Below are 27182 nucleotides of genomic sequence, written 5' to 3' on the forward strand. Positions count from 1 at the left end.
GATTTTGAAGGATGCAGGATCTTTTTACAGATACCTGTGCAAATCATAGTAGTACTTTAAAAACTGATCCTGTTCCAGGCACAGAGCTTGGCAGCAGTTGTTGACCCTTTGTATAATAGGAACAGGATGAAAGGGATGATTCTCATAAGCTTGCTGCTCCATCACTGAATTTTCTTCATAACCTTTTTACAAGCTTACCTGAGTGTTTATTTTAACTCCTCTCTGTATTGTTTTTTCTTTCCAGATTTACTTAAAATACATTCTGGATTACCCTCTTGGTGACAAATTGAAACCCAATTTGGATTTCATGCTCGCACAGCTGGAGTGAGTTTATATTCCTGACATCTCTGTGAGAACAGAACTTTGTTTTTAAATGTGACTCTAGTGTCCCAAAAAGCTCTTTGTAATAAGCAGAAGGCATGGATAAAGTCTTCATTTTCCTACTTCTAAAACAATTCCCTTTTCCCAAGTCAGGCTGTTTGATTAAGCAATTCCTTTTTACTTATCCCTGTTTCACTGCTAATGTTGTTCTTTATCTGTTTGTAAGCAAAAATTCTGTTGTTTGCTTAGTGGTTTACCACCTCCACTGGTTGTGAATTATCATAAAGTCACCCTAGGACACAGGTGAAATGGAAAATCCAGGAGGAAGGAGGGAAGGTGCATTTATAGGGGACTGTTATCCCATGGCAATGTCTCAAGTGCAATTGCAGGCACAGTTAAAACAATTGTACCGATTCTGCAGGAGTGTTGTGCCTACAACCTCCTCCTGAGCTTCACCCCTCCCTTGCTCAAGGTGACAGCCATTTATCAGGCTCCCCAGCACAGTGTGGCTGTGCTGACTCAAAGGGGCTGGAACCCTTCATGGCCTGTTTATGCCCCTGTGATCATTCTCTGACAGACAGAAGTGATGGACCTGCTGCTTCTCTTGTCCACAGTATCAGGCCAGGTCTGGTAGCTGTTGTAGAAGGATCCCTATCAGTGTGTGTTTCTGGAATTGGTTGTTGTAAGTTATTGGCAATTTCATAGGAGGATTAACTCATCCCTGACAGTTAATCCTTTATTTCTTAACAGGTATGAGTATGAAACTGGGAGGGAATCTGCACTGGAGATTATTGCGTACCTCCTTGACATGTTCCCACAGGTAACGAGCACCCCCTGGTGTTCCAAGAATCAGGCAGTTACTGGGGTTTGCAGTAACAGCATTTTCCAAGCAGTTTATTTTGGAAGCACTTGCTAGTTCCTATTACCTCTTACCACAAGCAGAACATTCACTTATTTCCAGAGAACCTGGCTTTGCTGCAAACGAGAAATGACATGCTGGAAAGTCTGCTGTACTTCTTTGCCTAATGTGCTCTGTTTGCAAGTAAAATAAAGCTGTGTCAGCTGGAGTTTGGATAAACTCAGTTGTGATTTATGCCAGGAAGAAACACAGCCAGTTTAGGAAACAGGAATAGAAAGTGAAGTCTAGAGCTTTCTCACTGTAAGGATTTTTCAATATTCATGAGAGATTGTTGACGGAACTGGTATGTTCTGTTTGGTTGGCCTGACTGGAGAGGAAGGGCTTCTCAGTGGGGTGGATCAAAATGAAAGCTAAAAAGTAACTGTACACGATCACATAGGCAAAATCCTAAGCTGCCTTGAAGCTCTGCAGCTGGAGTTTAACTTTGCATTCAGTACACTGGGGGAAGTGCAATCAAACAAGAATTTGGAAGGAAGAGAAATTCTGCACAGTAAGCTGTGTTTCAGCACTGCCTGATGATTTAATATTTCAGATTGATTCCTGGTGGCAAAAAGCTGCAGTCTCTGAGAGGAGGACATGTGGGTTTTGCTGCAATGCTGAGGACTTAAGCCTGTTTCAGTGAGCATTGGGCATGAAAATGCACTTTGTTTTCACATCCACTTTGCTGACCCAGGGATATAGTAGCAAGTCAGAGTGGGGCTGGGGCTGCTGTACACTCCCTCTATGTTCCAACAACAGGGTCATCCTGTTTTAGCAGTTCAGCTGCCTTGGCATGGAGCCCACTCAGGTCTAACACTGCTCCTGAATATAGTGCAGCAAATACCCCTCTTTTTCTCTTTAAATGACAGAAGCTTCTTGTGTGTTTTGTGGTTGATAATGGTTGTTTCTTTCTAGGATCTCCTGCACAAACACTGTGGGCTGTTTTTCCTCTCTCTTTGTATGATGATGATAAATGATGACTCAGCCAAATGCAAAAAGATGGCGGCTTTGACATGTAAATCTCTTCTCCGTAAGATCAGCAGTGAAAAACAAGATCTGATGTTTTCGCTGGTCACACAATGGTTTCACAGCAAAAAGGTACTCTTTGGTCTTTTCGCTGACCAGATCTGAACTCTGTTGGAGGGCTGAGTAAGATTAAGGCAAGTGAGAGATTGCTAATACCAGATCTGGTGGGTTGGGGGATTAGTTGTTCCTGATTTAAAGAGCAAGAAATGGTACAGCTTCATCAAGCTGCAGAAATACAGGGACCTGCTGATGCTTTAGGTCAGCCTACAGACTTCCGAGCTTCATTTTGAGGCTTTCTAACAGTTCCACTTTTAGCTCAAGTATTTCACAGTGTAATCTTTGCTCAGGTTAGACGTTTGAGAAAATTCCTTAAAGCTCTTCTGATCCCAGCATTTTGTGCTGACTTTATCTCAGACATGCTTCATTCTGTTGCTGGCAACTGGAAGGCAGCAAACCTGGTCTTCAAGACCTGCTGTCTTATCTGGGTGCTTGGGTGATAAACTGTCCTCTAGCTGAACCCAAGTTCTCTCCCTCTGCACTAGTAGAGTTAGCTTTCTTCAGCATATCATGTTTTCCATCCCAATATGTTCAGTTTTGGTTTGTAACTGTAAGCTGCCTGTTGCATTGTGAAGAGTTGCAAGTAGCTCCCAGGTCTCTGCACTTGTGAACTGGGCTGGAAAAGGTCTTCTGGAATTCAGTTTTAGGGTGCATTCCCAGGGATAACTTGTGCTGCAGGGCACTTCTGTACCTCGCTGGCAGCATCTCCTTTTTCAATATACTCTGAAAACCAGCTTCTCTTAAGGTTCTGTTGCTACAGGGAGAAAGTAAGGGTTGCTACCAGCTCCTTGCACTTGGGAGCTGCAGGATTTGCTTATAAGAGTTAATGTTTTGGGTTTTTTTTTGTGTCAGAGCTCACACAGGAGGTTGGCTGCCCAGGCATGTGGTTTGTTTGTTGAAGTGGAAGGAGTAATGTTTGAACGGCGGCTTGCAGCAGTCCTCACTTTGATTGAAAAAGAAATTAACCCAAGTAAATTTGAAAATGTAAGTAATTTTTCTCCCTGCATTAAGCTCGAGGAAAGAGAATTTAAGAAATGGGAAAAGGGAAGAAGTATAGGAGAGATTTAACAGTTGAATTTACTGTTCAAGACTGAGGATAGACACAAAACACATACCTCTGTTCTGAAGAGGACCTCACTGACCCAGAACCATGTTTTTTTGCCTGTAAGCCCAAATTTGTTGTCATATGTCACAGCACAAGGGGAAAAGAAACTTTGCAAAGCCACCTGGCCTGAGCCTGCAACCATACAGTGTAACCAGCAGATATATTGCTCCTTGCAATGTGGGAAACATGTCTGCTAGCTGCAGAGATTTGTGTTAGCATTGCATGTCAGAAGTGCATGGCATGTCACTGTCTGCTTTGTCCAGTGTTATCTACAGCTTTAACTTTCAAAGGGATTCCCTTCCTGTACTTTAAGACCATGGTTTTGTTGTATGGAAGATCTTTTTAGTGCACTTGATTAACTCAGAATAACAAGGCTGCCTCTGACTCTGCTTGCCAGTCACCATGATAATCCCAAAGGGATCCCAGTCATTGTGCTTGGGGAGTGGCCATGAATGTTACTTATGTTCAGCATGCTGCCCTTGCACAAGAGAGAAAAGAATCTCAGGATCTGTAAATTGGCAGGAGATTAAAATAAAATACCTGCAGTGAGGAGAAATTTGGTGTAATCACACCCTGTGCTGTGACATGTAGTAACAACTGACATCAAGCCAGCTGGTGGTTGCAGGCAGCACATGCAGTGTTGTCCTAGCAACTGGGGGCTTCCCAGGTGATACAGGCAAATCTGCACTCAGCTGGGCTCTAATGATAAGAATCAAATACATGCACAGACATAATGTGTGTAATTGCTTGCATTTAGAAACCTAGCCGTTTGTTAAAGTAATGTCTGTATGAAAAACAAGAATGATTCTAATACTATCTCCTGCAGAGATTGTCTCCAGAGGAAATGCTTCAGTGGAGGTGCTTCTGTTGTGTTTATATCGGGAATCGGGTGCAAGTCTTATGGTTTTTCAAATGGTTGATCTGAAATTTATCTAGTGAGGATTAAGCAGCACTGTCCTCAGGTTCTCATAAGTATTTTTCTTGCTAATTTTATTAGATAACTGAAGAAGAAGAGGAGAAGGCTGCAGATAGGCTTCTATTCAGCTTTCTTGTGCTGGTAAAAAAGCTAATCACAGAATGCAACTTGATTCAGTTAACCAGGAACAGTGATGTTGTGAGCAGTATTTGGAGTAAGTATGATTCAGGAATTATTACAGCTGTGTTACAAGACAAATTCTGTGTGTGCCTTGTGGTTTTTCACACCCTAGCATAAATGACTGAACTTTATTATACAAGGTTTCCATTCTGCAAAATGCTAACACACAGCAGTTACTGGGCAATAAAAGAAGTTGCTAATGGAAAAGGTTACATGGTTGAAAACAACACACCCTTTGTCTCAGTTGCTGGGAATTACTTTCTATTACTCCTAGAGCAAATAGTTTGAAACTGTTGCATGTTTCACCATCATTAAATTCTCTTGGATGAAAACATTGAGCTCTCCTGAGACGGTATTTCCTTGTCCATACATACAAGCCCGAAAATGGTGGCATGTGGTTATAGTGCTCTAAAACCTGTGTGTCTGTCAGGATGTGAAGACCTGGAAATTATTTGATTCAAGCGATTTCCCTTTGTGTGAGATGATACAATATGAGGCTGATTTATTGCCGTTTTGTTGCCCTTATTTTAACTGCTTCATTTACTGCAATCAGCAGCTGATGTGGCTGGTTAGTGACTTTGAAGAGTCCAGCCTGCCAGGTGCCTTTAGTGAGATAGCAGAAAACCAGTTATCCTGGTTTTGGTGATGGGCAGCTTTACAGGGTGAGACAGGAGGGCAGCTCCGTTTCTTCTCTGAAGCATCCTCAGCCTCTCTCCAGGGGTTTGATTTGACCATCAGCAGCAGGGCCAGCTGACACAAGTCTCACAGCAGCCAGTCCCCAGACATCATGGGCAGATGAGCTGTGGCCCCGAGAGGACCAGAGCTGTTGCAGAGACATGACTTGCCTGATCACTGTGGAGACATGTGGCTGCCTGTAGGTTTTTGCTGCTCTTTGCTTTGGCTGGATTGAGTTGCTAGAAGGTTTTTTATTATGTTCTGAGCAGATGAGCACAGTTCATTTCATTCACCTTTTTATTGCAGCATATGCTGTGGTAATTGTTGGGAGTGACCTGGTTCTGTTTTTGCTCTCAATGGACCATCTCCTTTGCTGAAAGAGGTTTTCTTTTCCCTAGATCATGTCCAGTCTCACCTGTGGTATCCTCATAGTTGGGTCTGGCTGACAGCCACGGAGATCTTTGGTTTGTTGTTTGCATCTTACAAGCCAGAAGATCTTGTCAACAAATGGAAGGAAAGAAAATCAGGGAAGAGAAAAAAGACACCAGCAGAGCTGTCTGCATCCATAGTCTTCTTGACTGCTGAACTGGACAAAAAGGTAATGATTTCTGTACTGCTCCCTTCACTCTGCTCATGCCCATTCCCTGACTGGGACATAAAAATAGTTCATAGTTTGGTATGCATGTTTCTCCTTGTCTGCTGTCTAATCCTCATCACTTAAAGCATGTGAGGAGGTGTCTCTGCTGCTGGGAGGGGGCTTCCCTGGGGTCTTTTCTCAGCAGCACAAAAATACCCTTCCAGATTGTAAGATGAAGGCAGTAGTAGTTACGTTGATCCTTTGGTCTCCCCTGGGAACTTTGGTGACTGCAAAATACTGCTTTGAGTCTCTGATAACAGCTCCCTTCAGTGGAATCATTCCTTTCTCCTTTTTCATTTCCCCAGATGAAGGAACTTGCATTTGCATTCTGCCATCAGCTGCAGTCCAAGTTCCTGGACATGTCTCTGAGTGAGCAGGTAATGGCAGGAGCCTGTCTGGGGCTGCAGGAGGGCACGGAGCAGGCCCTGGCATGTGAGGGATATTGTGTCCTAGGTGGTGGCTCAGGGCAGATACACAGTTCAGGGCTAGCTACTCTCTGCTCAGGACATCTGAGCAGCTCTGAGCCTCTTGGGAGCCCAGAAAGTCCCTACTGTGGTGTCAGCCTACTGAGGGGTGGCAGGGACACAGAAAGGGGGAGCACTATGCAGGGCAGCACTGGGGTCTCTTCCATTGCAGACTCCCAGGTCAGCAAGTGTTACGGTGCACTTGGGCTATGCCTTTCCCCATTCCCTGGCACCCCTGTGACTCTGATCAAGATAAGCCTGGTCCCCTCCTTCCTGCCCCAGTGGGGCTGGCAGAGAGCCAGAGAAGCCCTCCCTGTCCAGAACCTAGATAAGGCAATGACCCTTCCTGTTCGTCCTCTTTCCCCCCGTTCTTTCCCCCCAGACCTCATGGAATAAAGAGCTGGACAACTACATCGGGGTGAGAGCCTCTTTTGGAATCTATGCCCATCTCCTGATGTTCCTCCCCTCAAGGCCTCCTATCTCTGGGCTAGCCTAATAATTTAGGGGCTGAGAGAGGGAGAAACATCAGGCAAGTTCCTCTGTCAGATCAAGTCTTGACTCTTAGATGCCTTGCTGCTTACAGAAGCAACCCAGAGTGACTGACTCCTCTGTTTCCACACTTCAGGTTATAAAGAATTTACTTTTTGTGGCCAAAGTTCTTTACTTGCTAGCCCCTGCCTCAGAAGAAGGTAAAGAAGCAGATGGAGAACTCAGGTGTGAAGTGGAAGAGCAGGAGGTCTCAGAGGATGAGAGACATACTTCTGCTCAAGGAGAGGAAGAAAGAGAGGACACACAAGAGAAAGGCCAGCCAGCCACACTGCTATGGTTAATGAAGAAGCTTTCTGTCATGGTGAAGAGAGAAGCAGCATATTCCCCTAAGGTCCCTTTAAAGGTAACACTGCTTTTGATGAGGTGGGCAATTCTACAGGATAGTGTTGCTCTGGCTCTTTGCTTTCAGAGAACAAGGTGCAGAGGGTGCTGTGAACTGGCACTGATGCAAGGATTAGTAGGTGCTGAAGAAACAAGCCTTTTATCTTGGGGTTCTCAGGAAAGGCTTGTGCCAGTCTGGTTCTTGGTAATGCTTCCAGCCTCCTGGGGTGTGGTGGAAGAGTGGTAAACCCCAAGGCACCAAGCTGAAGAGAACAGAGCAGTGCCTTTGAATGCCCAAGAGTGCTCATGCAGGCAGGGGAATGGCAGTATGGAGTAACTTGCTAGGACAAGGGGCGGGGATGTGTGGGAGAGCATCACAAAAAGCACTGTGGTTCCCCATGGTGCAGAGTTAGCTTGAGCTTTTGTGTCTTCAGTTGCCTCAGTTGAGGACAGTGAGAACAGACCTGTTGCTCAAAATGTCAACAGCTGCCAGCCCAGTCCCAGCTCACACAACAGGGATTGTGTCTCTAAAGGCCGTACTTGGATTCAGTAAGACCTTGAAACAGCAGTGAGTTTGTGACTCAGGTGTCTAAAACACCTGCTGTGTTGAACAGTGATGCATGGCCATAGAAGCAGTTCAGTTAGGAAGCTTGCTTCCAGCTTTCCTTCATGTTCCACACACTTCTTTTCAGAGAAGCTGTATCTTTAAGTTCCTGGGAGCAATCTCGGTGGATCTGGGGCAAGACAGGATCAAGCCCTACCTTCCAACAATTCTCACTCCTCTGTACAGGGAGCTGAACAGCAACTATGCAGAGCAAGGTAAGGGATTTCCATCACAAAGAGGAATGTGCATCACAGGTATGCCCCAGTATAAACACTACCTGCTATTCCTTTTGTCTGTTGAGGCATTGATACTGTAATCAGTGAATTTCACTTGCTTGCTATTTAACCAAAATACCAGGAAGGGAGGAGAGTGTATGTTAGCTGAAATAGAAACCTGCATGTTCTAAGACTGGAATGAAGTTAGGCATGCTCCTGTGTCCAAGTGGGTAAAGCTTGAGCATGTGGTGTAGTGGGAAAAGCATAGTACTCAAGGGTGGGCTCATGGTGGCAAGACTCTTTAGAGTCCTTGCTGAGAGGAACTTGCAAGAACTGTTTCAGAGACTGAGGGAAGTATTTGCCCTGCTCTCAGTTTTCCCTTAGGACCTCTTTGTAGCCTTTTTTCACTCCCAGTATCTTTTTTTCCCTCAGTGATTGTAGTTAATATATTGCCACTAACTAGTGATTCCAACAATTAAGCCAGGCCTTGTTTTGCTTACCAAGGATTCTGACTGGAATCATCTTTATTTCCAACAAAGCCTATTTCACTAGAAGCCTAGTGGCTATATGTAGAAAGCCATTTGTAATTTCTTTTGGGATGACCCTTCTAAAAATTTTTTTTGCTTCTCAGAAGCTTTTTTTGTTTGTTTGTTTGCTGGTTGAAAAGCCATTATCTGAGAAGGCTGGTGAAGCACCAGCAGATTTCACAGGCACCAGTTTGGGCAAGGTTTATCAGTGCAGCCATCCTTTATTGAAGAAAGAGGAATCCATTTTGTGCTCTTGGCTTTTGTTCCATATGCTGAAAATATTAAGTCAATTTTGTTTTAACAGATCCAACACTAAAGAACCTATCCCAAGAAATCATAGAACTTCTTAAGAAGTTAGTGGGGCTGGAGGCCTTTTCACTGGCCTTTTCTGCTGTGCAAAAACAGGCCAACCAGAAAAGAGCAATGAGGAAAAAACAGAGGGCTTTGCAGGTAAGATTCCACTTTCTCTTGAGAGAAGAAGAAACATGGGCTCTCTAAAGGCTTGAGAGATGCCCAGGAAGGGGAGTTTGAGCAAGAACTTCATCTTTAAGTAGGACAGTTTCATCAGTTCCTTTATAAAACTTGGAAGAAGCTGTGTATGATTGGCCTCTTGCACAGGCTGTGGCTGACAGGGATGGTTTCCTTCTTACCTGAAGGGCAAAGCAGCCTGAATACTCTCAGTTTTGAGGAACCCAGCACCTGGGTGACCAGTTTCTTAGGAAGTTCATGATTTTCACAGGGACTGCTGTTAGTTGTCAAATGAACTAACAATGTATTGTTTTTCCTTAGACTGTAGCAAATCCTGACATTGCTGCAAGGAGGAAGCTGAAGAGACACAAGAATAAAGCAGAAACCAGGAAGAGAAAAATAGAATCTCTACGCCCTATGTACAAGGCCAAGCGACATCGAAGTAATGCACTGAAAGATTTAGCAATGGTGGAATGAAAAGGCTTTTCCTTTCTGGAGGATTAACTTAGGAAAAGGAATACTGAGTTAAAGAACTAATTACTGTTTTAAGAAGTACTTGCATATTTCAACTGTATTTATTAATATTTTTATGTCCTTTTTCAAGGATCTTAAATAAAAACTTCTAAATTTTTTCCAAACCTGTATAATTACTGGAGCATGTACAGCTGAATGGGCAACAACTATGACATTTTATATTAAATTTTACTTCGTTTGTAAGAAATGAGTTCTGTGGTGACTGCATTCCTGCCTATGAACACATTGATCCCAGAGAGACAAGTCTGCTGCCTGACTTTGATTTGGCCTTCAGTTTCTGCTGCTATACTGAGCTACTTACCTGTCACTTCTGGCTAAGATGAGAGTGTAGGAACAACAGCGCATGAAGGTGAAAGTTAAATTCAAGTTACTGCCCTGGCACATCAGGGCAGTAGTGTGTGCTGAAGACACTGGTTTTCCTTTCAGACACCTACTGAATTCCATGTTGCCAACTAGAGGTGCACGACTTGTGCTCTCTTGCTGTACTTCAGTGTAACAGTGTGTCTGCACTGAAGGTGCACCTCTGCAGGTGTTCAGCTACGTGGCTGCTGGAACCGGAAGCACTTGGACTTGTTTCTGTAAAGCAAGCAGCCTCTAGCAAGCAACACACCCCTCGGGTATAGCTGACAGTTCCAAATTTTATTAGTGTTCTATCTACACCAATATGCTGGCCACCAAAACCACCAAAGGAAGGGGGAATGACAAAAAAAAACCCACCAACTTTCTCAGCTAGTAAGACTTTCATACAAATTAACATAAGTACATTCTTTAAACAAAAAGAAATGGAGTATCATAATGTACACATTCACTTATTTCAGTTTTACAATTGAAGACAGGCATCCACATTACAGAAGTCAAATTCAAATCTGTTCTATTTACAAGTATCTGTGGCCTGAAAATACTTAACTGCAGAAAGGAGGATGCTGGCTATAGCTGACACTTCGTGCACTGGTCAGTTTTGTATCACTGCCTGCTCTTCAAGGCTTCCACCAACCTAGGAAAAAGATTAAGTCAGTTTACTGAAGTAATTTAAATTCTGCTGAAACACTCCCAGCAGAAAACCAGCCATTCTTCTAATGTGGACTCTTTTACATCAGACTATCCACAAATCCAGTCTTATAAAAAAAAAGCCAAATATGTAAAATTAGGTATATGAATGAAGCATAACTAGACTGGTACTCACCATTCCATTGCTTCATCAAGCCCTGTGCCTTTAGTTGCAGAGGTTTTGAATATCTGCCATTTTCGGTCCTTTAAAGCTGGTAAGCCAAGGGCATTTGCCATTTCTGTGGGAGTCATGGCCTGTTCCATGTCCTGTTTATTTGCAAACACCACCAAAATGGCTTTCTTCAGCTCTTCTTCCTAAAAAAAGTAAAAATTGTGAAAGTTGTTGCAGAGACTTCTATGGAACTTAAGGAGAGAAAACCTATATAATAAAAAACCGGACATACAATAAAAAGGAATTTCAGCAGCTCTCAATTATTTTGTTTGCTGATTTCTGTTCTGTAGAAAATTCTTCCGTGAAAGAATGGTGTTTATTTTCAATTCCAGGATGATGTCCTATAGGAGCAGTTTGAAAACATGGCCAGTCCAAGTTACAAAACAAGCTGCTAGCTGGATTTAACAATGCACATTAAATGAGCTTGCAGGTATTTTGGGCGACAAGGCAAGAGAAAGAAAGTGTTACTCAACTCATCTTACTTCTATTACCTTGTTCTACATTTGTTCTTTGGCTTCAAAACATCGTAGGATACTAATTACTGTCAATCCTTCAGGGCTTTATTTTGTCACACTGCAGTACTGAGCAGCTGTCCTGGCAGGCAGGTGAATTTTCATATGACAGCAAGGCTAAATGAAATTAACTGTCCAGATAATGCTGCATAAACCCATGAAATACCTGCAGAGTATTCAATGCTTTTTCAGTCAGAACTGCTGCATGGGCTATGCTGAGGGCTGAAGTTTGACAAGTGAACCTGAGCTTCACTGAATCAAATTTTGTACTTACTCAAAAAAACCTTTTAATTTCTGAATTTGTTTTACTGATAATTAATGACCGTGATCCTTGTTTTCTTACCTCTAACATAGCAACAAGCTCTGATTTTGAAGTGCCAATTCTGTCTCGATCACAGCTGTCCACTACATAAATGACAGCATCTGTGTTTGAATAGTAACACCGCCAGTAGGGCCTGCAGAGGAGAGAGAAGTTCCAGTCATGTCATTTGCATTTTAGCAGTTCTTTTTAGCTAGATAATTAAAAACAGATCACCGAGAGGAAGTAAAAACTCTCTGGGGTGAAAGGCCCCAGGAAGCAAGTAGATTTCTTCAAGAAGCTACAAAATGAACAGACAATAGAAATACTCTCTATTTTTGGCAGAACCAAAAAAAAAAAACAAACCCACAAAAAAACCCAACCAACCAAACAAACAAAAACAAAAACAAAACAAAACAAACAAACAAAAAAACCTCCAACATAAAGCAAATAAAGCAACAACTTGAAAACAGGGAAAGAACAAACATGCTGGGGACAGATTTATCTGGGAATCAGACTGAAGGACATCAGGTCCATAACCAAAGGACAGGAAAGCAAAGGAAGTTTAAAGACATAGACATCTTCATTACAGTCACCAAAGAAGGATCACCAGAGAAATCTTAAATGACCAATTAATACAGGCAAGTAATTAACAAGGACAAAAACAAACAACCTTTTTCAGAATTACTGTACTGAAACTAAAAAGAGAAGGAACCTTTATCACTAACTGCATTTTGCTACTGAGCAAGTAGGGAACATAAAAAGGAATCGCAAGGGGATCATACAGGAGTACTGTTAATGACTTATTACAAAACTTGTGAAGCTTGCTAAAAAATTACCATCTATTTCTAAATCCAACTTCACTATTCTTAAGAATGCAAAGCTAGGAAGTATCTTCTGGGTTTTTATCACCCCCTTCACTCTTTCTCAGAATGCTACTCAATTGCCTACTGCACTAATAAATTTGTTTTTCAAGTCAAAACCAAATACAAATGAATACACTGGCTTGTTTTCTTTCCAATATGTAGTGCATTGTGCATCACAGGTTTTACAAACTGAATTCCATTAGATGAAAATGCTCTCCTGAGAATGGGCTTTTTAAACTTAAATAATTTTCGAAATGCCTGTTATGAGAATTCCAAGAACTTGGCACTTTTTAGAGAAAGTTAATTGACTTTAAGAAATCTATTACCTTATGCTTGTCTGTCCTCCTAAGTCCCAGACTTGAAATTTCAGGTTCTTGTAGGTCACTGTCTCAACATTGAAGCCAATGGCTGAAACGAAGTTAAACAATTTTACTGTTGATGATTTTCCTGTTTTTCTGAAGAATATCATAGCACTCAGTTTAAGATTTTCAGACCCAAAAATTCTCAGTAGCTGCATAATGAAGCTCATGCCTTTGAAAAGCTACCCCAACAAACATGACTCAAAATAATGCAGAAATACTTATTTTGAACTAATAAAACCACATTGTAAACATATTGTAACAAGAGATTTGTAACAAATGCTAAGGTGGTTAAAAATCAACAGTAGTGTGTCTGAAATCATCAAAAGAAACAGAGCAAGGGTTAAAGAACTGGCCTGCTGTGATAACCAAGTACACAACAGACAGCAGGAGAGCACCTAGGAATGTGTCCTGTCTACACAAGGTCCGCACTCTTCTAAGAGCCACAGCAGAACCAAAGCGAAACCAATTCTCAGGAAAGGACTCAATACCAATGTCTGGAAGATGGCAACAAGGCTGCGGTATCACATATGTCATTCCTTGTTCTGCCAGCCCAGAAAAACACAGCACAGGGAAGTGAACAGTGGGCACAGGCTGCTTAAAATTTATGGAGGCTGAAATAAGCAAAATCCTCAGGAAAAAAACTTATGTCCCAGCAAACTGTTGGCTTCTAAAAGGTAATAATCCTGAGCAAAGTCAGATTCAGGAGGAGCACAACAGATGTGACAGGGACAAAAAAGTCAAGCATCCCTTGTCCCTCATGTTACACAGAATGATCATGGCCAGAACACTTGGGCACACACACTGGGTGGGTGTGGCTGCATGAATGCAAAGACAAGTGGTAAAATCAATTGCATTTTTAAAAATATGCATCATCTTCTCCCTTGAAACCTCACATTGAGTTTTGTTACATTTTCTACAGAATGTAAAGTTAAATTATCTGGTTTCTTCTTCTCCATGTTAAACAAAAATGTTTATATAACCCTTGTCAAAAAAAAGGTACACCATCCTATGTACAGCAACAATGACCTGTGAAGTTCACATAGTTCTATTTGGAAACAAAAGAATTATACAGTCCACAACTTGTCATCTATTGAATGCTGACCTATCACGAATAGCCTGCAAAATCATGCTATCAATCTAGAGGTCAAATCCTTTTTGCATTTTGAAAGGCAGTATAAAATATTCTTCTGTAATACTTTTATCCAAGAAAAGTTCTTAGATACAACAGTGCAAGGCTTCCACAACATAAGGTCCTTTTATTTATGAAGCAAGCATGTAGTAAGTTTGGCTGGCAAAGTTTATGTGTCAGAGCTACAGGAAAATCACAGGTTTCAGGCAAATGCTCTCCCTATGGGCAGATCACTTACTTGGAATGGTGGTAACAACTTCTCCAACTTGTAACCTGTAGAGAATGGTTGTTTTTCCTGCTCCATCCAGCCCCAGGATGAGAATCCTCATCTCTCGAGTTCCAAACAAACTGGAAAAGATGGTAGAGAAAAAGCCCCCTACAAAAAACAGAAGAGAAAGACATTTCAATGTCAGCCAGCTCTCTGGAGGATATGCAGACTGACCTCATTTCTTACTGGCCTACAAGATGTTTCTCTTCTCCAGTGAAAAAGGACAAGTCCAGGTTGTTGCCCAGATGGCTGCGTGCTCAACAACATCATGTCCTCCTGGTTTATGTTGCCATTTCATGATTTTATGGTAGCTCACTCCAGCAAATCACACTGCAGCAGCATCAAATCTCAGTTACCATTTTATTTTTCCCTTTTCTCTCATTTGCCAAAATATGAGTCATCTTCTTTTTGGCTTGTATCAGACTCTACGTTTTCAGTGCCAGAGACTATACAAAGACCAAAAGAAGCCTGAAAGAATTCAGAATCAGAAGATGTCTATGGTCTTCCACAGGATCACCCACTTCTTTTTTTCTTAAAATTAGGTATAAATTAGTAGGTACATATTAAATCATTTAATTACAAACAGCAAAGCTGCACCAAATCAAGTAGGTTAATGCTACAGAGAAGTCTAGCAGCTGATTTTAAATACCCTTCTCATTCTTTTTATCAAAACTGGCTTGTCCCAGCATCTCACTTATTCTCTAAATGCATGCAAGAGTACTTGTGGCCAGGCTAATATCTGATTTATGCCTACTAGATTTTTATTCATAAAAAGAATACTGATGTTCTAAGCCAGTAACATTTTTTTCCAAAGATTTTTATAATTAACATATTTAATGACAAATCATAACTTTGTAAATACACTTAAAACCTGCAAAAGGTAATGAAACATACAACAAGCCAGAATCACTGACAACACTGATAAATATATCAGAAAGAAATTAAGAAGATTTGCAACCAAAATCATACTGAAAGATGTTTGAATAAAAATTGTTCCCTATGTCTGCCTGTCTAGGCATCTGCTTTTCCAGGGAAAGGAGGGAGCAACAAACTTATACGTCAGAAGGAACTCAGACTGATAACAGGCTGCTTTATTTCTTCTGAGCCCATCCCACCACATATGCTACAGACCTGGAAAACAAGGAAAAGGTACAAGGGACCATCAGTTGCCAGTCTGCACAGTGCTGCTCATGGCACCTCTTACTGCCAGACAGGCAAATAACCTTAAGAGAACTGAGCTGGAAAAAGGTCTTTCAACGGAAATATCACAAGTAGAAGGTTACCAGTGGTTGCATGGAGGACTAAGATGCAAAAATTCTTTCAGTCAGTAACTTTGCTTGCCGCCAGACACCTCTCACTCCCTCTTTTTATACGCTATTGTGCATGCTTTTCCCACGCTAAAACACTGCTCAAATACCATCTGCAATAGGACAGGTTCACCTCAATCACTCAACCCTCAGATTCAGGGCCTCTCTCTACCCTCTACTTCATTTACCAGTGGCAGGACCTCCTCTCCTAATCCGCTGCTTATCAGCAGCCCATTACAGACTTGATTCCGAGTTTAATTTTGCCAGGTGGCAGGGGCACAGAAGCCTGAGGATATGACCGAACACACCCTCCTGCCACTGCTCGGACGCCCCGCCATCGAGGCAGCTGCAGGCGGCCTGCGGGCGCTCCAGGGCCGGCTGCCCGGGAGCCGGGGCCCGGCGGGCACCGCCCAAGCGCGGCCCCCGGCCCGGCTTCTCGCCGCGGGCGGGCGGGCGAGCCCAGCACCGACCCGCCGCCGCCTCCCCGGCCGCCGGAAGGGCCGTGATGGACCGGGCCCCTGGGCAGCAGCCTGCCGCTCGCTCCTCACCCATGTCGAGCCGCTCCGCCGGCGCCCCGGCCCGCCCCGCTCCGCTGCCCTCGCCGCGCTGGCGCTGCCGCCGCCGCCCGGCTCCACGTCGAGCGCCGCGGCGAGTAAAGAGAGCGCTCCGCGCCTGCCGCCGTTTCGACACGCGGAGCCCGGCTGCACCCCCGGCGCGGAGAGAACGGCCTGGCAGCGGGACCCTCCCCGCACAGGCCCGGGCGGGAATCGGAGCGGGAGAGAGAGGCTTGGAGAATAAAAACCGCGGCCCCGGGGCCAGCCCGTGACGAATCTGCGGCGCCGGAACGCGCGGCGGGCGGGGCCCGGCGGCGTCACCGCCCGGGGCCGCCGCGCTGCCGGCGAGAGCCGCGCGGGACCGCGGGCCGCGCCGCGCCCGGCCCGCAACGCGGCTCGGAACGGGGCCCGGAACGCGGCCCGCAACGCGGCCCGCAACGGGGCCCGCAACGCGGCCCGGAACGGGGCCCGGAACGCGGCCCGCCGCGGGGACCGCGCCGAGCCAGCACGCTTCGGGGACTAGGGACTGCCTCTCGCCGAGCGGTGGAGAAACAAGAAACATTCCCTGCTGGAAGGCAGTAGTCAAAGTTCAGCTGATACCAAGCTGCTCCTGTGGATTAGCTAAGAGGCCTCACCTGACAGCAGCACTGTCATCATCCCTGCATAAAAATGCGTCATCTGTGTAATTAGGTTGTGCAGATAAGTAAATGTAAAATCATAAAAATGTGAACTATTACATAATGAAAACTCAGAGGAAACAATGTACAAGGCACACATGAACTGGGCCGTAAGCTCAGCTCCGTAAGGGAAAAGTGTAACAGATCTCATGTCAATAATCCATGATTACGCTTTTTTTAATAGCTTTTTTACAGAAGATACAAGGATATATGAATGCCTCATAGGATAACAATCTAATTATCAAACCAACCTACCACTCACGATTACTGGCTTCCTCCCCATGCACTTTATTCTGTCCTTACACTAGAGTTGCAGCAAGAAAAGCACAGAAACCTTTAGTCCCCCAGCCACAAGAACTAAACCTATAGCAGTTACCTTCCATGACTTTTATCACTTTCCTCATTTAAACTTATTCAAAGAGAAGCAGCTTGTACTTCTTTCGGCTGAAAAAAAGGACGAGGGGGAGCAGAAATTAGCAGTTCACAGTACAAAATGAATATAAAATCCACACCACAGCAATCAGTCTGCAAGTGATGAAATGGGAACTCTATGGTCTCATTAAATTTCTGTGTGAAACAGGAACACCACAGACAAAGATATTTTAGTTTTCTCTGAAAGCATCAACAAATGTAGTATCATCACAGCTGCAGAACTTCCTGTTTCCTTGAGGCCTTCCATTAGAATTCTTTATTGCTTGAAATTTTACATTATTCATAATTCAGTCAAAAACAATCCTTTATTTTTTATGTCAAGTTGGGAGCAGTAGGAAAGAATACAGGAAACTCATCCACGGGGATAAAAAAAAGTAACAAAATAATTTTGGCAGTATTTAGAAAATGTTTGATCTATAAAATGCAATGATCCAGAAGGCCTGCCCTAGTACACAGCTTCACTGGGCAAGCAACATGTACCAAGTGTCTTTTAGGTCCTTGATATCCTTAGGAGACCACGGATACGTCTAATGAGAGCTTGAATAAAGGTGTACCGCGAGCGAATCTTGGAATATAAACCTTCGATGTCCAGGAGCTTCTTCTGCAGAGATTCACCAAAGCTGTTTGTGGCTTCAATCTGAAGCTGAGAAACAGAGATTTAATGCAGTCGTCAATACAAAATCTTTTCTTCCTGAAATGCCAGCTTATCATCCACTGCCTGTCAACGTCTTCACTATGATTTATTCTCTGACCTGCTTTCCCTGCTTTTTTCTGACTTCTCTAATAAGTACTACTTATTCTGTTTTAGAAATTATTGGTTATAATTCAGCTTCTTCACTCAGAGTCCTACAAACACATCTTCCAATTAAAATTTTCCTAGTCCTTTAAGGACTTTTAGAGAGTCCATGTGCACCAATAACTTTTTTTTTTCATTAATGCATATGTAAAGAGTCACTGAATTAACTATATTTTAAGTATTTTATCAAGATGATACTGTACACTTTACTTTTGAACAAACAAAGTAAGTGACAGATGCCTCATCACAAAACACACAGCAACTTTCCTTACAATTCTAGATCTTATAAAGGTACTTGATACTGCAGTTTTGAAGAACAGTTTTTTCTGTATAGTCATAGAAATGTCAGTGGGATTTATTAATATCTTTTTTCCTGCCACTTCTGCATCAAATTGATACAAGCTATTTTATTTCTGTGTAAGTGGTAATTACTTCTATTCTAACATTCACATTTTATAGTCTCCTCAGTTCCTGCTAACCTTTTGATCTCATTTCTCTATAGCCTGAAGCTGACCTATAGTGAACAGTATGATTACAGAAAATTTAAAAACTTGCTCTCATATTGCAGGTCTTTCAAGGACATTTGGTGGTTTTGGAAAGCTGTTATTACAAAACACCATTTGACTGCTTGGTAAGAGGAAAAGAACGATTATTTTATATGTATAGCTTACTTTTTACATAGCTCTTCATATTAAGATTCATAGCTATGTGCACAGCAGCAAAAGTGTCACCTGTTTCACAGTATTTTCCAAACCAATTTTGTAATGCTTCACTAATCCTAAATTTGTGTTACTGCAGATTGTTCAAAGTGGGAAAACAACAGTCAGACTGCTTCTAATGGTTGCAGGGCAGCCAGGAGCATTCTGTACCCTGCAGCAGACTGTCACATCTCACCTGTTCTATATCGTGCTGGCTCACTCGATTCAGTCCACTACTGAAATCCAAGCTTGGCTCAGAACCAAAGGAATCTGGCAATAGAAAACAAGATGTTAAAATAATGTTGACTGCTCAGCACTATCTCTATATTAAGTCTTATAACAAATTTAAAACAGTGTTCCAATTTGATCCAGAAGTAAACTTACACAATAGAAATTACACTATTTTTTTTACTTAAATGACTTAGAGAAAATACATAGAAAGTGAATCATAAATAATTTTAATCACACATGGCACTTTAAGCAAAAGACTCTTCCACAAACTCATTCTCCATTATTTCCTTCCATTTCTTTCTTTTTTAGAAGATGAAATTCAATTAACTTAAAATCCTCTAGTGAATCAATGGTGGCTATAATTATAAAATAAACTACCAATATTAACTTTATTTCATAATTTCATCTTAAATGATTCTGAAATATTTTTCTGTATTTTGGATCATTTATCTGATTGTGTTAACTGAACTTTAGTTAGTTTGAAGAGCAGAAATAAAAAAAGTTATTTTTACTTTCCTTTGGAAGTTATGTGTAATACACAAAACCCAGAAGTCTGTGAGTAACCAATATCAGTATTGTCAATTCTCCAGTGGAATATCCAAAGGTGTGCCAAATCCAAACATAATCTTTTTTATTAAATATAAAATGTAATATATTAACAGTATGAAATCGGTTTTAAAGCTAATCATAAAAAGTTATTCAAAGGCATTTTGATACTTGAGAAATTTCACCTTGTAGCCTTCCTTTCTTAAATGACATCCTAGAGGACAGCAGCGGGTCTTGGGAGTCAGTGGGTGTGCAGTGCAGTAGGTAGTGTTCCAGATGGCGCCAAAGAATGAAGAGACATATTTCTATGACATCTGCAGACACATCTCAGTGAAGGACTCCAGTTTGGTTGTCTTTGGATTGTAGATTTACTGAATGAGCATATTTACACACCTGGAAACAGCTGAAGATGTCAGCTCAACCACCTTCACTGCCACAGCCCAGCAATGGATCACTCACACTCACTGTCCTCATCACCCTGCAGAGCCTCAATCTAGAGCCTCAGGAGGAGAGCAGAGTATGGAGTGCTCATGTGGTTTGTAAAAGTACCTCAGTTGCATGCAGTAAGTAAAGCTGAGGTTATAAAGCCGGGCATGGCAGTAACATCTTAGGTGACAACAAAGAAGTGTGCAAGAGCACATCTTTCCCAAGGGAGGTTGCAGAGGAAAATTCAGATCTGTTGAAGACAATTCTTTTGTGCATGACTGGTTATTTCCATAGAATTACTGGTGTTTATGAGATTTAGGTTTATGCAAGGTTGGCTGTAAGACTACAAATTCCTATTATGACAGGAACATCAAAATTATTTTTCAAAGTATTTCTTCCACCACACTTAGACATGTGTGAATGTTTATGGTGCCTGAACACTAAAATTGAAGAGCTGGGCTGTAACAATTCCTTTACTAGCATATTGCAGAAAGTCCTAGCTGGGTTTCAAAATGGGAATTATTAATTTGAAAATCCTTACATTCTGGCAGTAGCAGAGCAATACCCTTGTAACTTAATTGTCAGTATTTCAAATTTACTTTTTGCAAAGAATTTTTGTTAAAAGTGGTCAGAAATCTAGGTTAAAAAACCCTGTTTCTATCTCTCTGCTTTTATGGAATCATCACCTTGAGGGTCATTTCAATTTTAGAAGGATACAGGAACAGAGGGATAGTAACTTGGCTCGGTTATTTATTAGTTTCACCAGGCGCCGCCTTGCCAATACATATTTTTGCGAAGTGGAAATCTTGTCAACCCCAGCTGGCATAACTGACTGACACAACTGTGATGGGAAGAGAAAAAACCAGAAAGACAGTAGCAAATTACAGAACATCAAGAGAAATAAGCAAATAAGGTTACTTACTAATATCTAGAACTTTTCTAAGCTGCTATTTCTTTACAACCTTGCTCTCAATTTTGAATTTGCATAACCTTGCTGACCAAAAAATGGAAAAATGAAACCCATCTCCAAGCAACTATAATGAAAGTCACAACTTTTACAAAGTTAAGCCAAATATTTTCCCTAAAGTTTTAGGTCACTCCTTCTATGGACCCCCTTCACCAAGAGCAGAAAAGAATATGCACAAGAAGTGGAACTACTTGCTTATCAGAGATGCTTTGGAGCCTTTGTTACAGCTGTGTCCAAGTTACTAACTATAGAAACTACAGTCAGAAGAAAAATTACCTCTTTTATTTCATCTGGTGGCAGTTGCTCCACATTTTGCAGTTTGTTAACATTCTGACGATGGCTGTCATAGTAACTGAAGAAATCACTAGTGCTCTGTTTCAGAAGGTAAACAATAATGCCCAGGCCAGGCAAGTGCCAATATGGGACCACTGGTGTTTGTGTATCTAGACAAGATGTTGAAGAAAACAAAACTAAAAAACGCCAAGAAATCAATAAGTTATGCTCTCTGTCAATAACCTAGTGAAAGATAGGAAAGCACTGGCAAGTATATTTTGTATTTTGCAGTTGCGTCAGAAGTAACATAAATGTAAGTCTAGGCAAAAAGTTCTGTGACTGCAGTATTAAAAGGCAGTCAGCCTAGTGCAGTACTAAGTATAGAATGTGAAATGCAATTAGATTAGAAGACTTACTATTTGCATATTTTAGCCATTCAACTGCATAATAATACAGTGTAAACTCTTTCTATGTGTTGCAATAGAGTTGAAATCAGCATCAAAACACATCTTACATGTCATAAATGAGGTCCTAGTTTAAAATAATGTAATCCAGCACAGATGCTGAAATCTGATCTTGACTTTTCCCTGTCTTGTGCTATTTATTTACATGCACATATTTCTTTACTGACATATATTTCTGAGGCTGTGGATGAAAAATCAATTTGTTTTAACTGGGGTTCGTTTCCTGATTTGGCTTAGTGCAAAGTTGAATAAGCATGGATTCTAGAATGAGAGAGTGAGCAGCTATAGTACTGGCATAAAGTGACTTAAACAGTATGTGAAACTACAGTCTCTGGTTCACTATTTTCTAGTAGCCCAAATGTCACACAGTTCAGGCTCATAAAAAAGCAAGTGAAAAATCTCACCCTGCCGAGGCCCATCTCGATTGGTTGACTCTGATAGGCTGGGAGTAAACAGACAAACAGTGTGCTGGAAACTGGAGGCACTTTGCAACATCAGTGACTCGCAGTACTCCATCACGTTGGCACAAATCTGCCAACAAAGGAAAGAAAAAAAGACAGCATGTCAATTACAGTATCTACAGACTTTGAAGCATTAAATTTTACATTGACAAATGTCGGTGAACATCATGCTTTGCTCCTCTCTTCTCACCAGAATGTGATTATTCTATTTTCTCATCAGTTACAAACTCTCTTTCTACTGCAAGTCCAGGACTTGCAAGTGCTAGCTAAAATTTCTGGATAATTTCAAGTCCCCTTTGGCTTTAAGCTACTGTTAGCCATTGCCCTCTATACAGAGGTTTTTCATTTTGAACATTTCTGATCAATTTAAGCCTGCAAAATTCAAGAGATTTTATACAAAACAATAAAGGTTTCTAATGCAAATGAAAATAAATACATTTTCAAGGATTACTTTAAATAAAATGTGGACTCCTATACCATACTACAATCAGTGTAGAGCATTACCACTACCATATGAAATTATAATAACCAAACAAATCTGCACAGCAGGTAAAATGTTGATACTGAAGCTTCTTGTATCTTGTGTCCTTACCTGTTGCATGGCCAACTCAGTTTCATCCCTCTTGTTCACTCTGTCTCCTGCTACATTATCATCTTGCAGCTTGAACTGACGTAGCCTGTCTGATCCTCCAAAGCGACTCAGAAGTCCTAAGCACTGGCGCTGACATAAGAAATGAACATTTAAATTACCACCTCAACAAATTAGGTGCATGATTCTTTTCACTTAAATGATACATGTCCCTTAAAACACAGTATTAAGAAAGCAATGCAGATAAAACTTCCAGCACTTTGTAAACAAAACTTAAGTTTTTAGTGTTTTAACTTACCCTGATTTAATTTAGAAATCAATGGCACCCTAAAACACTGCCAATGAGAAATAAGTGCAATTCACAAGTGCACAACTTTTCTTGAGTCTCATGCAGACTATTATACAGAATACTATCAATAACATTTTAGGTTTACCCATTTGCACACCTAAAATGCTATTACCTATATAGACAAACAAAATCTGAAGTCCAGTAAAAGCAGAGTACAAATACTAATTCTGAAAAAATAAATGAATCACTAGCATGTCTGACAGACCAAATTGCTGAGCTGGAGACATGCTTGTGGCCAAAGTGGTAACAGACTGTTTCTGCATTACTTCACATGATTTGGTGTTGGCTTCAAATTTTTCTCTTCATGTAAGTCCTAAGCTAGGAAGGGAAACAAAGTCCCTGATGCAAGCCTGATGTTGTCAAATGTTATCTCTTCTACTGGACAGGGAAGTGTGGGGAGACACCAAAAAACAGACCACCAAAACCCCATCCCACTGCCACAAAAAAAGCCTCACACATTCTTCTTGATGCTGGAAAACATCTCTTTCCCAACTGCTACTATTGAAAGTAGAAAATCAGGAAGAAACACATATAGATAACCAATTCTAAAAGGACATGGGTTAAATATATGACTTTATTACCTGAAATCGCCCTATGTGTCCTTGTAGCTCCATCTGTGTCCCTTCATTAACATCCATGTCCAGCTCATTTAGCACTCCTGATAAAAGATACAGCCATTAACAGTTTGTTTGAGCTTTTTTTTTTTTTAAACAGATTTATGCATTGTATACATTTAAATATAAGCACTGATCAGAAATATTTCAGCCAAACATTTAACTTGTATTTTGCATATTTTTTGAGCAAAACATTCAGATATGAATGCAGCTATTAGGAGACCCATGACAGCATGTGGCTTGTTCTGGTAAGTAATCAAATGAAGGCAAGGAGGAAGGGAGGCTGGTATAGAAATTACAGCTGTTGTACAAAGTTCTGTACACTGTAAGAAAAAAAGTACTTGGACTGAACCTACAGCTCTGCACTCCTTTCTGCTTTAGTCAGACATCTCTCCTGAACAAGGAAAACCATTAAATCAAAACAAAGAAGTTATTCTGAACTGCTAAGCATGAAGAAGAAACCACTATATCCATCACAATCATTAGCAGTCCTTTGCAAAGGCAAGTCATCCAAGAGAAATGGCAGTACGCTAATCTGCCATGCTTCCCCCCCCAGGAAACTTTGTATTTTAAAGAAATAAAAACAGAGAAGACATTAAAAAAAAAAAGGGCACGCAAACAATTTTCTATCTTAATTTCCTCCACTACAGAGTTTATTGAATAAAAATTGTTTTTTTGAAGATACCACAGATATTTTGAGCACTTCTATTTGTAAGTCACCTCCAAGACAAAAAGTATTTAGTGTGAGGTAACATGATGAAAAGAAAATGGGAAGTCAGATACATATGGGTAAGAGCACATTGTCTACTGCATATTTACTTCAAGAAAAATTATTTAACATTTCTTTATTTTTCTCAGAGCTCTACGTGTCAAAAAAAATCTGTATTGCTATGGATATACTCTTCTGTCTTACTGTTTCTTGAGAGAAAACAAAGCCTGACATTCTTGCAAATGGCCTTGAGATTTCAAAACTGCAGTTCCTACCAGGCAATGCTGCCTTGCTGATTATTCCTGTCAGGGAGGCCAGCTCCTGGAGAGATCCAACACTTACATCTTGACACCTCAGGATTGCCTGGATAGTATCTGAATGGGAAATTAGGAACTGTAAAACCTGCACCACAAGAAAAAGGAGAGAATATGATTGACTCAAAATTTATTGGCAAGCAGAGAGGAAACAATCCTTCTGAAGAACTTTAAAAGACATTGTGTACCATTGCAGATGGGATTAAAAAAAAACCAAAAAAACAACAACTTATTATCTGAGCAAAGGCACATATAATTTCTTTGAATGAGCAAAAGTAGTGATACTCAAGTATGTTTTGGAACTTACCTGGCCTGCGGCTTGCAAGTGTTGTGCCATGCTGGATGTGAGGATCACTTGGCACAGCTGAAGAGCTGGAAGAAGAATCTGGCGGTAACGTTCCACTGGAGTAGGAATGAAGACTGGAGGATCTCTCATTGCATACATTCTTAGGAAGTTTAAAAACAAGGGAGGAAAAAAAAAAAGATAAAGAGTGCAAGAAGAGTGAAGTCCACTAGTGAGGCAAAGCCTCAGCCTACAATCACTCAAGAACCTAAAACCATTCATATTTCACTGAGATGTCTAGACTTGAACTGACTTTATAAAAGCAACACACTTATGATACACAGCTGCTGCCAGACGTTTTCTTTAAGCAGGGAAAATTACTTCTTAGTATTATGCTAGACTAAACCAGATAACTTTGTTGCAGAAATATGATACCTGATTACTGATATACAAAACTAGGTATTCTCAAATATTTTAGGAAAAGTTGTGCTTAATTCTAAAGCAACTGTTAAATACAATCCTCCACAAATGTTCTGTAGGTTTTATACAATCATATTATACAATCTTTTATACAATATAAATCTTATTATTTCAAATAGTATACCTTGCCTAAATCTTAAATTTTTCCCAAGTGTTTGAACTCTCAGTATGTCACTAAGAACTGTAAGTTTAAAACAAGGTTTTCAAAACAAGGACCAAGGCTTGAAATCAATCCAGGCAATTTCCCCTAAATATGGAATTTCCTTCTCTGAGATCTTCTCTCAATCACCTCACAACAACTAACGTGGTATGAAACTTGCCAAGTGGCACATCAAGAAATTTGTCAAGCAATATATAACTGTGAATATTTTTTTTAAAACACATCATAAAATATTCCTGAAATAGCATTTAATTCACAACTCTCTCAATGCTTCATGGTGGAGGACGAACTCTACACTTCACCAACTGCAAAGCCCCCAAAATAAGTTTACAGTGTAAGCTGTTTGTCAAACATTACAGTATAAATTATTTGAAAATAATACATTAATCATTTTTATCTGAGATATCAAATAATTTTTTTGTAGTCTAAGTAATTAGCATGCAAGTACAACCTCATACCCACATCTGAAGTTTTCCTCTCAATGAAAGGTAGCTTTAAACTGAACTGATAGGTTTAAGAAATATACACACAATACTGAAAAATCACGAGGCTATACCAAGATGTGATGTGCTTCCAGGAAGACTGTGCCTTGGTTTCACCATCAGCCAGGGAAGCAACACTTACCCCTGATGGTCCGTTTCGGGTCGCATGTCATACACCTGGCACTGTGCCAGCCGCACAATCACACCAGATCGCAACAGCTCTAACGCACCTTGCTGACTTTTGGCTACTCGAGTGAGGAATGCCTACACAAGAGACAGAAGGTTAAGCTTTGAGGATGCACAATGAGACCTATAATGTCTACTTTCTCACTTGATTTTAACATCATTTCAAATATATTATGTTAGTAAAATATCCTTAAGGAATACCTTCAGGGCAAATAGCTCTGAAGGGTGGCAGGAGCCACAAGCAAGAGCTTGTGAACTGCCCACTCTTTGCAAAACAAAGGGCACCAGGAACATGGAGCACCAGCCAGAGGACCAGACACTCAGAGACACAGCAGGAGACAAGGACTCAGCTAGAAGACCCCAGACTGACTCACAGAGACGGCTGAGTGGATAAAAACCCAGGGGTTCCTTTGTTCAGGGTCCCTTCTCAAAGGTACCAGCTCAAGCTGTCTGAGACTGCCCTGGGAAACCTGGGGTCAAACCAGTAATGAAACCTGGTTTGATTATGTGAGTGTGGTGAGGGTAAAGTGGGGCACCCATTGGTCACTGGATCCGCTTTCTATGAAGGGACTTTGTTCCCAGCAATTAAAATCTCTGGTGGGGCAAGTGTGACTGCCAGAGTGCTCTTGCATGGTCAGACAGGAAAGCCTCCTTAACAACATCTCTGAGTACAATCAACGCAAAGTGTAGACAAACAACTTTAACTAAAAAGTAAAATTAAAAAATGAACACTGTAACACAAAATAATTTCTAAAGTACTGTTACCATTTTGGACTCATAGGTGTACAGTGCCTTAAGCAAAGGGGGCTGAGGTGTGAGCAAGCTCTGTAGAGCCAGATCATCATCTGCCAGGCTATCCACAAGCACCTTCAGGTAGCCACTATTCGAGAGATACAACAGCCACTGCTGCTGCTTGTCTACTGAAACAATGTGATCGAGTAAAGCCAATGCCAGCATCTGGGATGAGGGAAGAAAAACAAACAAATCAAAACAGAATTAAACCTGTAACATCAATGAGATTTTTAATTAATAC

The 27182-nt window shown here is 41.3% G+C and overlaps 3 protein-coding genes across 5 annotated transcripts in view; 1 reads left to right on the top strand and 2 right to left on the bottom strand.

The window, feature by feature from the left end:
• The window catches only part of UTP20 (UTP20 small subunit processome component), a 63137-nt gene extending 53536 nt beyond the window's left edge, over positions 1 to 9601 (top strand). Inside the window, exons 52-62 of one of the 2 annotated variants that reach the window (XM_021552867.2) lie at positions 245 to 324; positions 1072 to 1141; positions 2135 to 2317; positions 3155 to 3286; positions 4405 to 4537; positions 5577 to 5776; positions 6121 to 6192; positions 6905 to 7171; positions 7842 to 7968; positions 8800 to 8945; positions 9285 to 9601. In XM_021552867.2, the coding sequence (XP_021408542.2) occupies positions 245 to 324; positions 1072 to 1141; positions 2135 to 2317; positions 3155 to 3286; positions 4405 to 4537; positions 5577 to 5776; positions 6121 to 6192; positions 6905 to 7171; positions 7842 to 7968; positions 8800 to 8945; positions 9285 to 9440 (1566 nt within the window). In that variant the 3' untranslated portion in view covers positions 9441 to 9601. Of the gene's footprint in view, positions 1 to 244; positions 325 to 1071; positions 1142 to 2134; positions 2318 to 3154; positions 3287 to 4404; positions 4538 to 5576; positions 5777 to 6120; positions 6193 to 6661; positions 6821 to 6904; positions 7172 to 7841; positions 7969 to 8799; positions 8946 to 9284 lie in introns of those variants that run through there. The other variant, XM_077783577.1, reaches the window with a different exon arrangement.
• Positions 9602 to 10115: 514 nt separating this feature from the next.
• Positions 10116 to 16676, bottom strand: ARL1 (ARF like GTPase 1). Of its 2 annotated transcripts, none has more exons than XM_021552870.3 (6): positions 16648 to 16676; positions 14122 to 14259; positions 12719 to 12800; positions 11572 to 11683; positions 10681 to 10859; positions 10116 to 10491 (listed from the first exon to the last, which is right to left on the bottom strand). In XM_021552870.3, the coding sequence occupies exons 1-6, from the start codon at positions 16667 to 16669 to the stop codon at positions 10461 to 10463; spliced, it is 564 nt and encodes a 187-aa protein (XP_021408545.3). In that variant the 5' UTR covers positions 16670 to 16676; the 3' UTR covers positions 10116 to 10460. The 2 variants fall into 2 exon arrangements, with proteins under 2 accessions (XP_021408545.3, XP_021408546.1); XM_021552871.3 differs by lacking the exon at positions 16648 to 16676 and adding an exon at positions 16007 to 16123.
• Positions 16677 to 16850: 174 nt separating this feature from the next.
• Positions 16851 to 27182, bottom strand: part of NUP205 (nucleoporin 205) — a 46312-nt gene continuing 35980 nt past the window's right edge. Inside the window, exons 32-43 of the mRNA XM_077783578.1 lie at positions 26915 to 27106; positions 26106 to 26227; positions 24866 to 25004; positions 24520 to 24646; positions 23503 to 23579; positions 22576 to 22704; positions 21927 to 22053; positions 21062 to 21228; positions 20536 to 20659; positions 19578 to 19706; positions 18812 to 18885; positions 16851 to 17764 (exon numbers count right to left, since the gene is read on the bottom strand). Coding sequence (XP_077639704.1) covers positions 17612 to 17764; positions 18812 to 18885; positions 19578 to 19706; positions 20536 to 20659; positions 21062 to 21228; positions 21927 to 22053; positions 22576 to 22704; positions 23503 to 23579; positions 24520 to 24646; positions 24866 to 25004; positions 26106 to 26227; positions 26915 to 27106 — 1560 coding nt within the window. The 3' untranslated portion in view covers positions 16851 to 17611. The remainder of the gene's footprint in view (positions 17765 to 18811; positions 18886 to 19577; positions 19707 to 20535; positions 20660 to 21061; positions 21229 to 21926; positions 22054 to 22575; positions 22705 to 23502; positions 23580 to 24519; positions 24647 to 24865; positions 25005 to 26105; positions 26228 to 26914; positions 27107 to 27182) is intronic.

The sequence above is a fragment of the Lonchura striata genome, chromosome 5 (assembly GCF_046129695.1).
Source record: "Lonchura striata isolate bLonStr1 chromosome 5, bLonStr1.mat, whole genome shotgun sequence".
NCBI classification, from domain to species: Eukaryota; Metazoa; Chordata; class Aves; order Passeriformes; family Estrildidae; genus Lonchura; species Lonchura striata.

What these genes read in the sequence shown, in the direction of transcription:
- ARL1 (XM_021552870.3), bottom strand. Translation starts at nt 16,669, where the DNA reads ATGATGACAGTGCTGCTGTCAG. An exon ending in GGAGGACAGACAAGCATAAG is followed by an intron (nt 11,684 to 12,718) that starts GTAATAGATTTC and finishes TCTCCTCTGCAG; the next exon opens with GCCCTACTGGCGGTGTTACT. An exon ending in CTTGATGAAGCAATGGAATG is followed by an intron (nt 10,492 to 10,680) that starts GTGAGTACCAGT and finishes TCTTTTTCCTAG; the next exon opens with GTTGGTGGAAGCCTTGAAGA.